At 49.7% G+C, this 13,001-nt stretch overlaps 1 protein-coding gene across 7 annotated transcripts in view; it reads left to right on the top strand.

The window, feature by feature from the left end:
• Positions 1–13,001, top strand: part of SCARB1 (scavenger receptor class B member 1) — an 89,924-nt gene that overhangs the window by 58,222 nt on the left and 18,701 nt on the right. For 6 of the 7 annotated variants that reach the window (XM_082353259.1, XM_082353256.1, XM_082353255.1 and 3 more), the window contains 4 exons: positions 1,935–2,138; positions 4,493–4,588; positions 6,478–6,593; positions 8,560–8,726. In XM_082353259.1, coding sequence (XP_082209385.1) covers positions 1,935–2,138; positions 4,493–4,588; positions 6,478–6,593; positions 8,560–8,726 — 583 coding nt within the window. The remainder of the gene's footprint in view (positions 1–1,934; positions 2,139–4,492; positions 4,589–6,477; positions 6,594–8,559; positions 8,727–13,001) is intronic. The other variant, XM_082353260.1, reaches the window with a different exon arrangement.

Here is a 13,001-nt window from a genome sequence, read left to right as displayed (position 1 = left end):
GTGGGCAAAGATGTTTGTTCTCAAGGATATTTATTTCAGCAACGTTTTCAGAGCAAACATCTAGAAACAACCTAAGGGTGTGTTATGTGGAGTTATGTTGTGATAATCTACTGCGGGCGGGCAGTGGGCTAGTATACAGCCAGCAAAAGGAGGCAGGGCCGCAGGGGGCGTCATGGAACAGTCTCTTAGTTCTATCTAACCGGGGAAAAGCAAGGTGCAGAACACATGCGTGAGGCCCCTACTTATAATATTTCTAAAGGAGAAATACTTGCACGCACACACCCACTTACGCACAAGCGCTTTTACATGCCTAGACCAGGGTGGGCTTCTTCTGTAAGAGGCCAGATAGATATTTTAGGCTTGGATGTCTAGATGTTCTCTGTTGCAGCTGTTCAACTCTGCCAGTATAACACAAAAGCAGCCCAAGACAAAAACATAAATGAGTGGGTGTGGCTATATTCCAATGGAACTGTTTCATGGATACGGAAATGTGAGTTTCATATAATTTTCATGTTTTTCAGAGTAGTCTTCTTTTGTTTTCCGTTCAACCATTTGAAAATGTAAAAAAACATTCTTAGCTCCCGGACTGTACAAAAGCAGGCCGTGGGCTGGCTTTGGCCCACGGGCCATAGTTTGCTGCCTTCTGGTGTAGATTCTCTCTGCAGGAATACTCAAGAACCCAGAGCAATGGGTTGCCTTGGGGGAGAAGAATAGGAAGAGGAGGGTCAGGGGTTGGAGAGGGACTTTTATTTTGTATCCTTTTATGATTTTTAAAAGCCATCTATTTATTACCTTTAAAAAATCATAATGTTAAGGAGACCCTTGTGAGTTCCCATGGAATCAGACTTCTGTGTTTTAGGAAATGCTGGCTCTGTTCCCTTTTCTACAGGTGGAGATTAGCTTTTGGATGAGGTGCCTTTAAAAAATAAACCAAGTGCCAAGACAGTATCTCCAGAGGAAAGCAAAAATTAGAAAATAAATTCACCTAAATTCTAAGCACCCAAATATTGGGTAGAACAGGTGCTTGGGGTCTTGGAGTTTGGGAGGGAGTTTGCTAAGGAAGTGGAGTAGAGTCTCCATGAAGATTCTTTTGGTTACAAGGTCATAGTAAAAGCTTATGCCATACTAAATTGGCATAAGCAAAAAGGACATATGTGGGCTCTTGTTACTGAAAGGGCAGGAGTTGGTCTGGTTTCAGATGTGGCTTGATCCAGAGTGCAAACAAGGTTGCCCGGATCTGTGATGGTTCCATGCTCTGGCCGACCTGCCCCTCAGGGTGGCTACAGCCTTGCACACCCCACGTTCAAGCACAGCCACAGGCACTTCCCCTCTCTACCCCACAGTCCCAGCCGACTGGCTCCTTGTGGCTTGTTGGCTCTGATTGGGCTACATACACATAGAGAGGAACGTTTCTTTCTTACTGTTTTTTTTAAAAATATTTATTTATTTGGCTGCACTGGGTCTTGGTTGCGGCACGTGGGATCTTTCGTTGCAGCGCGCAGGCTTCTCTCTAGTTGTGGTGTGTGGGCTTCAGAGTGCATAGGCTTAGTTGCCCTGCGGCATGTGGGATCTTAGTTCCCCAACCAGGGATCGAACCCGCGTCCCCTGCATTGGAAGGCGGATTCTTAACCACTGGACCACCAGGGAAGTCCCAAGAGGAACGTTTCTGATTGGCCAGGCCTAAGCCACATGCCTGCCTGTGGGGCTAGGGGTGGAGTTAACTCAGCCTGAACTCAAGAGCACAGGTGGTCCTATTCCTGAAGGATCAGGGAATGGTTCCGGATGACCCAGATGCCCTGCATGTCCACTGCAGGGACCCTTCTAGGCCTGAACGTTTCTCTAGATGGGCTGTGCCTTGAAGCCTGGCTTGAAGTTCAGGGAGGACAGACCAGCTGTGTCTGGCCTCTAACCCGTGGTGTCCCCTGGCTCTGCAGAGTGCAGCAATGATGATGGAGAATGGGCCCATGAGCCTGAAGCTGATCATGACCTTGGCGTTCAGCACCCTTGGTGAACGTGCCTTCATGAACCGCACTGTCAGCGAGATCATGTGGGGCTATGAGGACCCCCTCATCCACCTCATCAATAAGTACTTCCCAAACATGTTCCCCTTCAAGGGCAAGTTCGGGTTATTTGCTGAGGTAAGTGTAACCCAGTGGGAAGTTCAGGACCTCTGTCTTGTCCTCCACTGACACAGCCTGGGAACCGGTTACCAGCTCGCTTTTGGAGCTGGCTGGGGGCCCAGGAGCTGTGGGTTGTAAATTACAGAAAATCTAACTCAAACTGGCTTAAGCAAAATAGAGAATTCATTGGCTTATATAATTGAAAACTCTAGGGGTGGTTTCAGGTGCAGCTTGATCCAGGCTCAAATGATGTGACTGGTGCTGAAAGAAAGGGGAATGGCTGCTGGGGAGGTGGGTCACAAATGTCAACTATAGCATCGCTCTGAGTTGCCTGCTTTTTCTTAATCTTGATCCCTGGTAACCTAGTAGGGTCAGTGGTTGGGATCCTGAGTCATGATCTGATGTAGAGTCAGATCCCTGACCTTGGCTCCCTCAACCACAAATTGTAACCAGCCCTCTGAGTTGCTCCAGCCTCAACCTCCTTTTGGGGCTGCACTGATCTGGTGTTGGGGCAGTGGGAGGGAGAAATCGTGATTCTGTTCTGGGCACATGATAGCTGCTCAGTACATTTTTGACTAGGATGACAGGTTCTGGGTGTGTGGGTAAGTTGGCAAGTTTAAGGTAAGTGACATGATTCTTGTCAAAGCAAACTGTAAACTTGTAAACAAATGAAAGTTATTACCAATTGAGTAACATGTTAAAACTTATTTTTGAGTATGTATAGTGGGAATCCCAAAATAACAGTCCAGCAGTGACTGTTCAGTGTTCCTGTGGTGGTTTCACACTCTTCAGCGATCTAGAATTCTTCTACTACTCTGCTTTGTCCTCCTGAGGGTATGGTTTCCATACTCAAGATTACCACATGGCCCAAGATGGCTGCTAGAGCACCAGCTATCACATCCACATTCTAGGCAGCAGCAGGAAGGATGAAGTGGTGGGGGTTTTAGGGGCAGTCAGGGGAGTTGAGGACAAAACAGCATGTCCCAGCTGTTTCCCTCTTCAGGAGGGAGAAAACCAATTTCCACTTGCTTTCCATTGCCCAGAACTTAGTCATGTGGCTACACTTAGCTGCAAGGCAAGCTGGAAAATGTTACCTTTTAGCTAGTGTGTTGATGCCCTGAGTGAGGTTTGGGTTTTGTTATGAAGGAGAAAGGGGAGAATGGGCTTTGGGTAGTAACTAGCAGTCTCTGATACACTTTGTCTATTATAATTATTGTGTTAGTATCCTTTTGGGTGAACATTTATTAATAATAATAACAATAATAATAAAGCATTTTGAGTTCTTATTATTTCTCAGACACTGTGCTCAGCAGTTTTTACACATTAGCTCTTTTAATATTCTCAATACCTCTTCATAGTGGCTCCTGTTACTGCCCCTTATATTGGCTAAAGTTTGGGCTCATGAAGCTCCGAATGGACAGGTGACAGAACACACAGATATTAGGAAGCCAGAGCAGCCTTTGAACTTGGGCCCTGTTGGCCTAACCAGTCAGTAATCGATGTAGCTATTCGGCCACTAAACAACCCCTATTGAGTTCCTAATGGGTGCTACACCTTACATTGTATGGCATCCTCGGAGGTAAAAGGGTGCTTTCTAGATTTTACCCAGCAGTCACTCATTTCTTTGTACGCTTTGCATGTTTTTGCTCTGAATTAGAAATCTTTTTCTAAGAAATACCCTCAGAGTGCCAAAGCCTGTGCTTCCTGTCTAGAAAGTACTTGATAAACATCATGTCCTGTGTGCCTGTATGCTTCAGGATACGCCAGGTTTAGCAGCCCCCAAATCTCAGTGGCTTAAAACAACAAAAGTTTATCTCTTGCCTGTATGCCGTGTCCAGTGCGGGTGGCCAGGGGGCCTCTGCTCTTCGTTGTCACTCAGGGACCCAGGCTGAGGGAGGCTCCAGCTGGACACACACTTCCCTGGTTTCTGTAGCAGCGACAGAAATTTGCATGCACTGGATCTTAAAGCTCCCACCTGGAAGTGACAAACCACTTCTCTCCTCATTGATCGTTTTCACTGATCAAAGAGGTCACGTGGCCATGCTTTATTTTCATTTGGGGGGAGTAATGGGTGACCCTACCATTCACCTAGGAGGAGAACCAGACTCTCCTAGAGTCTGGGAGGGAAGGTGGGACTCTTTCTAGGACGGATGCTGTCATCAGGGGAGGGTCCCTCCTAGAAAGCCCCCAAGTCCTCCTCCTCTTGACCCCCAGGTGCTGGGGATGCAACGGTGAACAGCATAACGAGGCCCCTGCCCTCCGGGTGAGGAGGGAGCAGCCTGTAACTAAGCGGGCTGGCTTGCGTACTGGTCCCCGGGTCCTTTGCCTCCATCCTGGGGCTTAAAGGTGTCATTCTCTGCCGTTGTCTGCAGCTCAACAACTCCGATTCCGGGCTCTTCACCGTGTTCACGGGGGTCAAAAACTTCAGCAGGATCCATCTCGTGGACAAGTGGAACGGGGTCAGCAAGGTGAGGGCGAGAGGCGCCGGCCGTCCTGTACAGGGGCCGGGTAGGGATGGCAGGGGCTGCCAGGGCCGGCCACCCCGTGCACCTTCTTCCTCTTAAAACAGGGGCTTGGGATTGACATGTCCACACTGCTATATATAAAATAGATAACCAACAGGGACCTACTGTATAGCACAGGAAACACTGCTCAGTATTCTGTAATAACCTAAATGGGAAAGGAGTTTGAAAAAGAATAGATACACGTATATGCATAACGGAATCACTTTGCTGTACACCTGAAACTAACACAACATTGTTAATCAACTAGGCTCCAATTAAGAAAAGAAAACAAAACAAAAACAGGAGGGGGTTGCATCCGCAGGGGAGGTGCTCTCAGAGTTGGGGATTTTACCTGTGTTTAAGGCTCAGCTAGGACTTCCCTGGCGGTCCAGTGGTTAAGACTCCGGGCTTCCACCGCAGGGGGCGCGGGTTCAATCCCTGGTCGGGGAAGTTCCGCATGCCGCAAGGAGCGGCTAAAAACAAAAACAAAAACGGACCTCCCCCCACCCAAAACCTAGCTCTTTGTTCCGGGTGTGTGTGTGGGGCATAGACACTGATTATTTACGTGTATGCTAGGAACAGAACTGTTTCTTTGATGCTTCACTTACAAGAATGCTTCAAAAATATTACACTGATGATATAACCATCCATTGCAGTAAAAGATTATTGAGTAGAAAAAAAAATTATGCTAGAAACACAGGAAGACATTCGCCTGAAAAAATAAAATAATAGATATAAATTGCACTTTGTACGACTTCACACACCCAGCCCCACTCCCACCTGAGTCACAGAGGAAACCCAGAGTTATCAGCGTTGGGTATATTCTTCCTGTCTATTTGTATCGATTTGCATGTGCGTTTTTTTTTTTTTTTTTCCCTCTTGGAGCAGAATGAAATCATCCTATGTGCATTGTTTTGCAACTTGCTTTTTTTACCTGGTGGCCTTTTGTTATCATGCACGAGAATGATTGTGCGGTGGTGGTGTTCACACCTTCCAAACGCTCATCTGGGTGATGGTGGCAAAGACCTGAGGGGGGAGGACAGGTTATTCCCCATCAGTGCCCAGAGTGGCAGGGTTACCATTTGCAACCAATAATAACCGTTCCGAATGGGAGCTACTGAAATTCTCTTTGGCTTGCTTTTTCAATATAAAAATGTACAGGGACTTCCCTGGAGGGCCGGTGGTTAGGACTCTGTGCTTCCACTTCAGGGGGCCTGGGTTCGATCCCTGGTCGGGGAACTAAGATCCCACATGCGGCCAAAAAAAAAAAAAAAAAAAAAAAAAAAAAAAAAATATATATATATATATATATATATATATATATATAAATGTACACATGCTTAAAAACCTTCTCCTAGGACAGAGGGGTAGAATGTGAGAAGTCTGTTCTTTTTTCTGTCCAGGTCTCACTCCCCAGAGGCAACTACTGTTTTGAGATCTGGTAGCCACCATTATTATTTTAAATATTTTATTTACTGGGCTACTTTCTAACTTGATCTGTTTTCAGGAAGTGTCCTTCCCTCTGAGAGGTGAGGAGGTCAGTGTCCCCTGCTCACTGTGGTTCTTGGAGATGTGAGTGACAGGTCCATTTTACAGATGAAGTAACTGAGTCCCCAGCAGAGTTGCACATTCAGGGATCCATGGTTAGGGAGTGGGGAGCTGCAGTCGACAGTGTCTCTGGCTATCTGTCTACACAGCCTGCTCACCTTGCACCAGGCTGTCTCTCCGAGGGGACAGGCTGCTGTCAATTGGTTGGTGACATCTCCCAGGGCACATGGCCCATGAAGTCACAGCTCCAAGTTAGGCAGGAAATGCCCAAGAGCATTTCTTTAAGAGGCCTTGCGTCCCCACAGGTCAACTTCTGGCATTCCGATCAGTGCAACATGATTAATGGGACTTCCGGGCAGATGTGGGCACCATTTATGACTCCTGAATCCTCGCTGGAATTCTACAGCCCCGAGGCCTGCCGGTAATTACCCTGACCTGGGACATTCCGGACCTCCTGGGAAATCTGCTTTGTGGCTGCTCAGAGCCGAATCAAGTGGCTTTTGGCGTGAACTTGCAAAGCGCTTGGCTCTCTGTGTGTCCACCGGCCCTTGGCGCCATCTTGAATTCTCTTTGGTTGCACCATGAAGAGCCAAACGCCAATTGCTGGTGCTTTTGCAAGGCCCAGAGAGAGGCTGCTGGCGGTTGTTGGAGCTCGGTCGTGGTGGGCAGGAAATGGGCAGGATTGCAGGGGACCGTGCAATAAGGCAAGCGATGGGCTCCCTGTGCTGTTTGTCTGGCTGCCCTAATTTCCCGTCGGATGCTGTGACATCTGGGTGCCTTTCCTGAAGCCCCTTCAGTCTCCAGAGTAGCAGCCTCGGAGGTCAGCTTGGGGCTGAACAATTGCAGTGGCCCCGGCCGAGGGGTGAGAAGAGACAGTGGCTCCTAGAGCTCTTCTCTGGGTGCTGCCCTGTCCTCGGCTTCTCTGTTCAGGCCACTCTGGGAAAACGCTTTGCTTGGGATCTCACTGATGTGAACTCCGACCCACCTGCCTCCCCAGCAAAGCTTGATGGAGCCCTGTCTGTGCGAGACACTGGGGTCCCTGCAGAGACAAGATGGGCCCCGTCTCTGTTCCCTGGGAGTCATGTCCTGGCGGGGGACTCAGGCCCACGCACCCCAGGGGAGTGTCAGAGAGCGGAGGTGCTTTTGCTCTGCGTGTGTTCACTTCTTAAAGTTAGGAATTTCAACCTAGAGGAAAGTTGCGAGAATGTGCAACTTTCTCCGCCTGGCCTTCCCCAGTTTCCCCGTTGTTTCTCTTTGGCCCCTTCTGCTTTATCCTCATCCCACACTTCTCTCTTTCTCTCTCTCTCCTTCTGTATATTTTTCCTGGACCCTTTGAGAGTACATTGGACGCCTAAATACTTCAGTGGGTGTTTTCTAAAAACGACATTTTCTTACATAACCACATCATGTCACCAATATGAGGAAATTTAGCATTGACGTGATACTATTGTCTAGGCCAGCACTCTCCAATAAAAATATAATTCAAGTCCCATCTGCAGTTTAAAACTTTCTAGTGGCCGCATTAAAGAGAAGTAGCGAGAAATAGGTGAAATTAATTGTAATGATGTTTTGTTGGACCCAGGAGATCCAGAATGGTATCATTTCACAATGTGTAAACAAATGTAAAATATTGAAGAGCGGTTTTCCATTGTTTGGGGGTATCAAGTCGCAGAAATGTGGAGTGCATTTGACATGCAGAGCTGCATCCTAACTTGGACTGGCCCTGTTTCAAGGGCTCTAAGGCCACGTGTGCTGAGCGGCCCCCGTGGACAGCACGGGCGGAGTGGTTCTGATCCACAGCCCATGTTCGAGGTTAGAAGTGCCTCTGAGAAATACGGCAGGGTGAGCGAAAGGAGAGGGAATAGGGTGTCGGTCACGTGGCTGCTGCCTACGGAGCTGACAGCCGAACCGCGACCTGAGTGAGGAACTGAGGTCTGACCGTGGGGATGAGAGGAACATTCCAGGCACCAGGAGCAGCAGATACAAAGGCCCTGGGGCAGGATGGAGCACGTGGGAGGAATACCACCTGTGGGGTGCAGCACAGGTGGGCAGGGGCCGGACCCTCTACAAGCTCGTGGGCCATGGTGAGGACATTAGATCTTATTCTAGATTAGACTGGAAGCAATTGCAGTTCTAAGTGGGGTCGCGATATCTTCTGTCCTTGTTTTAAAGCTCCGTCTGCTTGTGGAGAATGGATTGGCGTAGGCGGGGGAGGCAGGGAGACCCATAAGGGAGGTCACTGCAATTCGCCAGGCGAGAGACGGCGGCTGCTGGGACCCGGGGCGGGGTGGGGGGGTGGCCGTGCCCGTGGGGCGTGGCTCAACTCGGGCCACCCACTTCCAGCCACCGCCTTCTGGGGTGCCATCCTCCATCGTTTGTCCCCGCAGGTCCATGAAGCTCATCTACAAGGAGCAGGGGGTGTTCGAAGGCATCCCCACCTTTCGCTTCGTGGCTCCCAACACCTTATTTGCCAACGGGTCCGTCTACCCACCCAATGAGGGCTTCTGCCCGTGCCGGGAGTCTGGAATTCAGAATGTCAGCACCTGCAGGTTCAGTATGTGTCATTCCCCGTGGGAGGGCGGGAGGGTGTGGCGCGTGATGAGGGGCTTGTCTGTTTACTTCATGGCCTCTGTACTCTTGATAATCCCATTAGGCTGGAGATAAAGAGGGCAGCAGAAAGATAACTTGAAAAAAAAAATACGCTTTGGGTATATCGGTTGCTGTCGTAATAAATTCCCACAAACCTGGTGGCCTAGAACAGCACAAGTTAATGATCTTAAGCAGTCCCGTAGTTCAGGAGTCTGACACAGGCCTCTCCAGGCTAAGATCCTGGTGTCAGCAGGCTGCGTTCCTTTCTGGAGATTGATGGGGAGACCCCGTTTTCTTGCCTTTCCCAGCTTCTAGAGGCCCCTAGAATTCCTCGCTCAGGGTTCCCTCCCTCTGTCTTCAAAACCGGCAACATCACAAGTCTTTGATCCCACTCCTGTGGTCACATCTCTTTTCTGAAGCTCTTCTGCTTCCCTTGTCCAGTTTTAAGCGCCCTGGAGACTATATCAGGCCCACCTGGGTAATCTAGGCCACTGCTCCCTATTTTTAGCTGATTAGCAGCCTTCGTTCCTCCTGCGACCTAATTCCCTTTGTCGTGTAACCTAACTTATTCACAGGTCCCGGGGATGAGGATGCGGACATCTTTGGGAAGGTCATCGTTCTGCCTCCCAGGTCATGATAGGTGGCTTGAGAGGGAGGCTTCGTGGGGAGGACCTTCCACCCCACCTGGGGAGGGAAGGAAGCTGGCAGCAGCCCAACGGTTCCGTGAAATCTTGTTCCGCAGTGTGCAGCTGTGGGCTTGGATGTGGCCCCTGGCGCTGGCACACTGTCCTCTGACATCGTCAGTGTTTTCCAGCTGTGTGCCAGTCCCCGAGACGCCCCGCCTCACATGCTCAATTTGGACACTTGGACATCAGCTCGATTTCCCTCTCCCAACCCTCATCCAGGTCACCAGCGAGCCCCGTGCGCCCTGCCTCCAAATTAACTCCTGCATCCTTGCTTTCTTCCATTGCCCCGCCGCCTCGTGGTCCAGGCCCCTTTAGTTGGCCCTCCTCTTGCATTGTGGCCGCCCTGTGTACCATCCGTTTCCCAGACTGTCCAGTGCGGTCACCGCTGGCCTCGTGTGGTTATTTAAATTGAAATCGGGGACTGCCCTGGCGGGCCAGTGGTTAAGACTCTGTGCTTCCACCGCAGGGGGCACGGGTTCGATCCCTGGTCGGGGAACTAAGATCCTGCATGCTGCACAGTGCGCCCCCCCCAAAAAAAAAGATAAATTGAAATTGGTTTGAATGAAAGCAAATTAAAAAGGCAGTGCGTTCCTTGCACTGGCCACATTTCAGATGATCCCCACCCACACGTGCCTAGTGACTGCCCTGTGGGACGGACAGTGAAAAAAGAGAACATTTTCATCATCGTAGAAAGTTCTGTTGGACATCGTTCCCGCGAGCAGCCCAGGGGACCTTTCAAAAACTCGGATTGCCACCCAATCCTTTGCTGGAAATGTCTACTAGCGCCCCGTGCGTGTAGAGCAAAATCCCTACAGAGGCCCCAGTGCTGTCAGGATCTGGCCTCTGCCAGTCTCTCTAATGTCATTTCTTTCCGTACTCTCCCCACTGATATTCTTCAGCCCCGCCACCTTCTCCCTGTTTCCAGGATGTATCTCGTTTTGTCCCACCTCAGGGCCTTTGCATCAGCTGTTCCCCAGGCTGCTGTAGATCTGTGTGAATCATTCCCTTACCCGCTCCTGGTCTGTTCAAATGCCACCTCCTCAAGGAGGCCTGCTCTCTGATTTCCCATCCGAAAGTTGCTCCTCTTCCCCACCTCCCGGCTGCTCTCTGTCATTTCACCCTTGATTGTCTTCCTGGTTCTCATCACTCCCTGAAATCACTGAGTGTGTCTTTTATTTTACTTATCGTCTGTCTCCTGTATTGGATTGTAAATACTGTATGCAGGGCTCTGTCCTTAGCTTCTAGAATTGGGCCCGGTATGGAGTGGGTGCTTACACAGTGTGGGAACACATGGATGTGTGGGTGTATCTTGCACTGAGGGAAGTGAGACTCAAGGCTAGGGTGTGACACCCTAGCTGGTAGGACAAGAAGCTACTCCTTATCTTTCGAGGTCTTGACTTCTGGGGCCTGTTGGGTTGGAACCACATTTCCGGCTGGAGATGGGAATTTGGGAGGGGTAGTTTGCTGCAGGTTTGGGAGGAAGGACTGCCATCAGGTTGGACGGTTTCCCCAAGTTCAAGCAGAATGAGGTGCTCCGTGGGTGAAGGGTTTGGAGCTGGGGCCTGGAAGTGCCCACCTCTGTCGTGGCCTCTTCTGGCCCACCTGCCATTGTTCCCTGTTTGCTTAATTCTTTCTTCACTGGTGTTTACGGGAATTTCTGCTTGTAGGTGAGCTGGCAGTGCAGAGACCTGGTAGGCTGTGTGCTACACAGTTGCCGTGGCAAGTGGCAGGTGCTACACCAACCTGATTAGGCCTAAGAGGGCACTTCTTGGTTTACCTTTGCATTAGGCATAGCTCTAGAGCTCAGCTGTTGTCCGAAGCTGCCTTTCGCCATGTGCCAGCTCAGTTTTCCTCCAGACTGGTTTGTTGCCAGGCAGGCTCTCCCCTCCAGCCTCCAGGCTCACCTCCTCCCAGCTCTGGGTCCTGCAGAAAGAGGACAACTGGCTCCTCTTCACTCCAGCAAAAGTTCCAGAGTATGCTCTGATTGGGCTGGCTTGCATCACATGACCAGCTGTGAACCAGTAAGTGGCCAAGGGTGGCCTATGCTGATTGGCCAGGCTGTGTCACATGCTCAGCCCCTGGCTCCAGTGGGTGGGGCCAGCACCCACATGACAGGAGGCTGAAAATAGGGGAGGGGCTTTATTGGGGTGTAGGTTCCAGGAGAAAGAGTGGGTGCTGGACAGGCAGAAACTACATATCCATCCACTGCCAAGGGCTAGGGATGAAAATTGCACTGCCTCATCTTAGCACATGTGCCAAAAGAACTTCAAAAGTGCAAGGGAATTATGTATGTGTTATGCAAATAAAAATTTTTCCTTTACGTTGAAAGAGACGTATATACAGAGAGATGCCCAACTGACACGTGCACTTTGAAATTCCACCAAGTGATGGAGAAAGAGGACAGGAGTGACCCTCCCAGTGACTGGCCTAGCTTCTGGCAGCACAGCTTTGCTTGCCTTTGGTGTTTATGTGAGCGGAATCATAAAGCATGTGTTCCTTTTTCTCTATTTCTGTCCTCTTTCACCCATTTTCGCATTGGTGAGGTCCATCCCTGTTGTTGTGGGTGCCCTCTTCCTTGCTGTATAGTATTCCACGGTGGGACCACACCTCCATTTCCTTAGCTCTTTTGCTGTTCACGGGCATCTGACGAGGTTCTGCCTGTTGACCATTACCCTAGTGCTGCTAAGAGCATTCTCATACATGTCTTTGGGTGCACCTGTGTCTGTATTTCTGTGGCATTTTATCTGAAGATAAGAAATACCCACACATTTCCCTTTCTGGGCCTTGAGAAGTTCTTGGACCCAGAGAACTCTTTCTCCTCCAACCTCTGTGCTGTGTAGGGTCCTTGCTCAGTGGAGGCCCTTAATCTGTGGTGATCCTGGGCAATTATTAGGTCTGGTTAGATGTGCCATAAAGCTATAAATTAATTATCACTTATTACTTGGGTGTTGTCTCTCAGTCTGTTTGGAAATAAAATAGAAAGAAACACGTACATGCATGCACGCTATTAAAAAACCAAGCAAGCTGAAGCAAGGGAAGGTGATGGCAAATTGGTCCAGCCCATGTCAGTCTCCCCCTAACCCCACCACCCCCCGGCCTTGGAGGCATGATGGGGCTTGTTTGAGATTCTCCGCCTTCAAGGGCCTGGCTCGGTGACTGCTTCCCTTACCGAGGGAGGGTGGGGGGTCCTTGTGTTTGCTCTGTTGGCCTCCTTTCACAGTGGAGATGGGAGAATGGGAAACAGGGTTTTCCAAATTGTGAAACATTGTCCCTGGTGGTGCCCAAGACTTCAAAGGTCCCAAGAGGTAGCTTTAAATAACATCGACTTACCTGGTGAGAGACGTCTTCTGCTTTCCATTCTCTCTCTGTCCTTCTGATCACCTCCAGAAGAAAGTACCTTTCTAACACTCGTCTGTCTTTCTTTTTGACAGAGAAAGAGCAAGCCTCAGGGTCCAAGCCTCATGTAGGTCTCTGGTTAGAATCTACAACATTCATTCGTTCACGTTGTATTTATTCCTATATTTATTTTCTAATTCTGGCAAGTGTTTGCCAGT

This window comes from Balaenoptera borealis, assembly GCF_965194805.1.
Source record: "Balaenoptera borealis genome assembly, chromosome: 14".
Lineage (NCBI taxonomy): Eukaryota > Metazoa > Chordata > Mammalia > Artiodactyla > Balaenopteridae > Balaenoptera > Balaenoptera borealis.
Note: the sequence above shows the minus strand (reverse complement) of the source record. Positions and strands in the feature narration are given on the sequence as shown.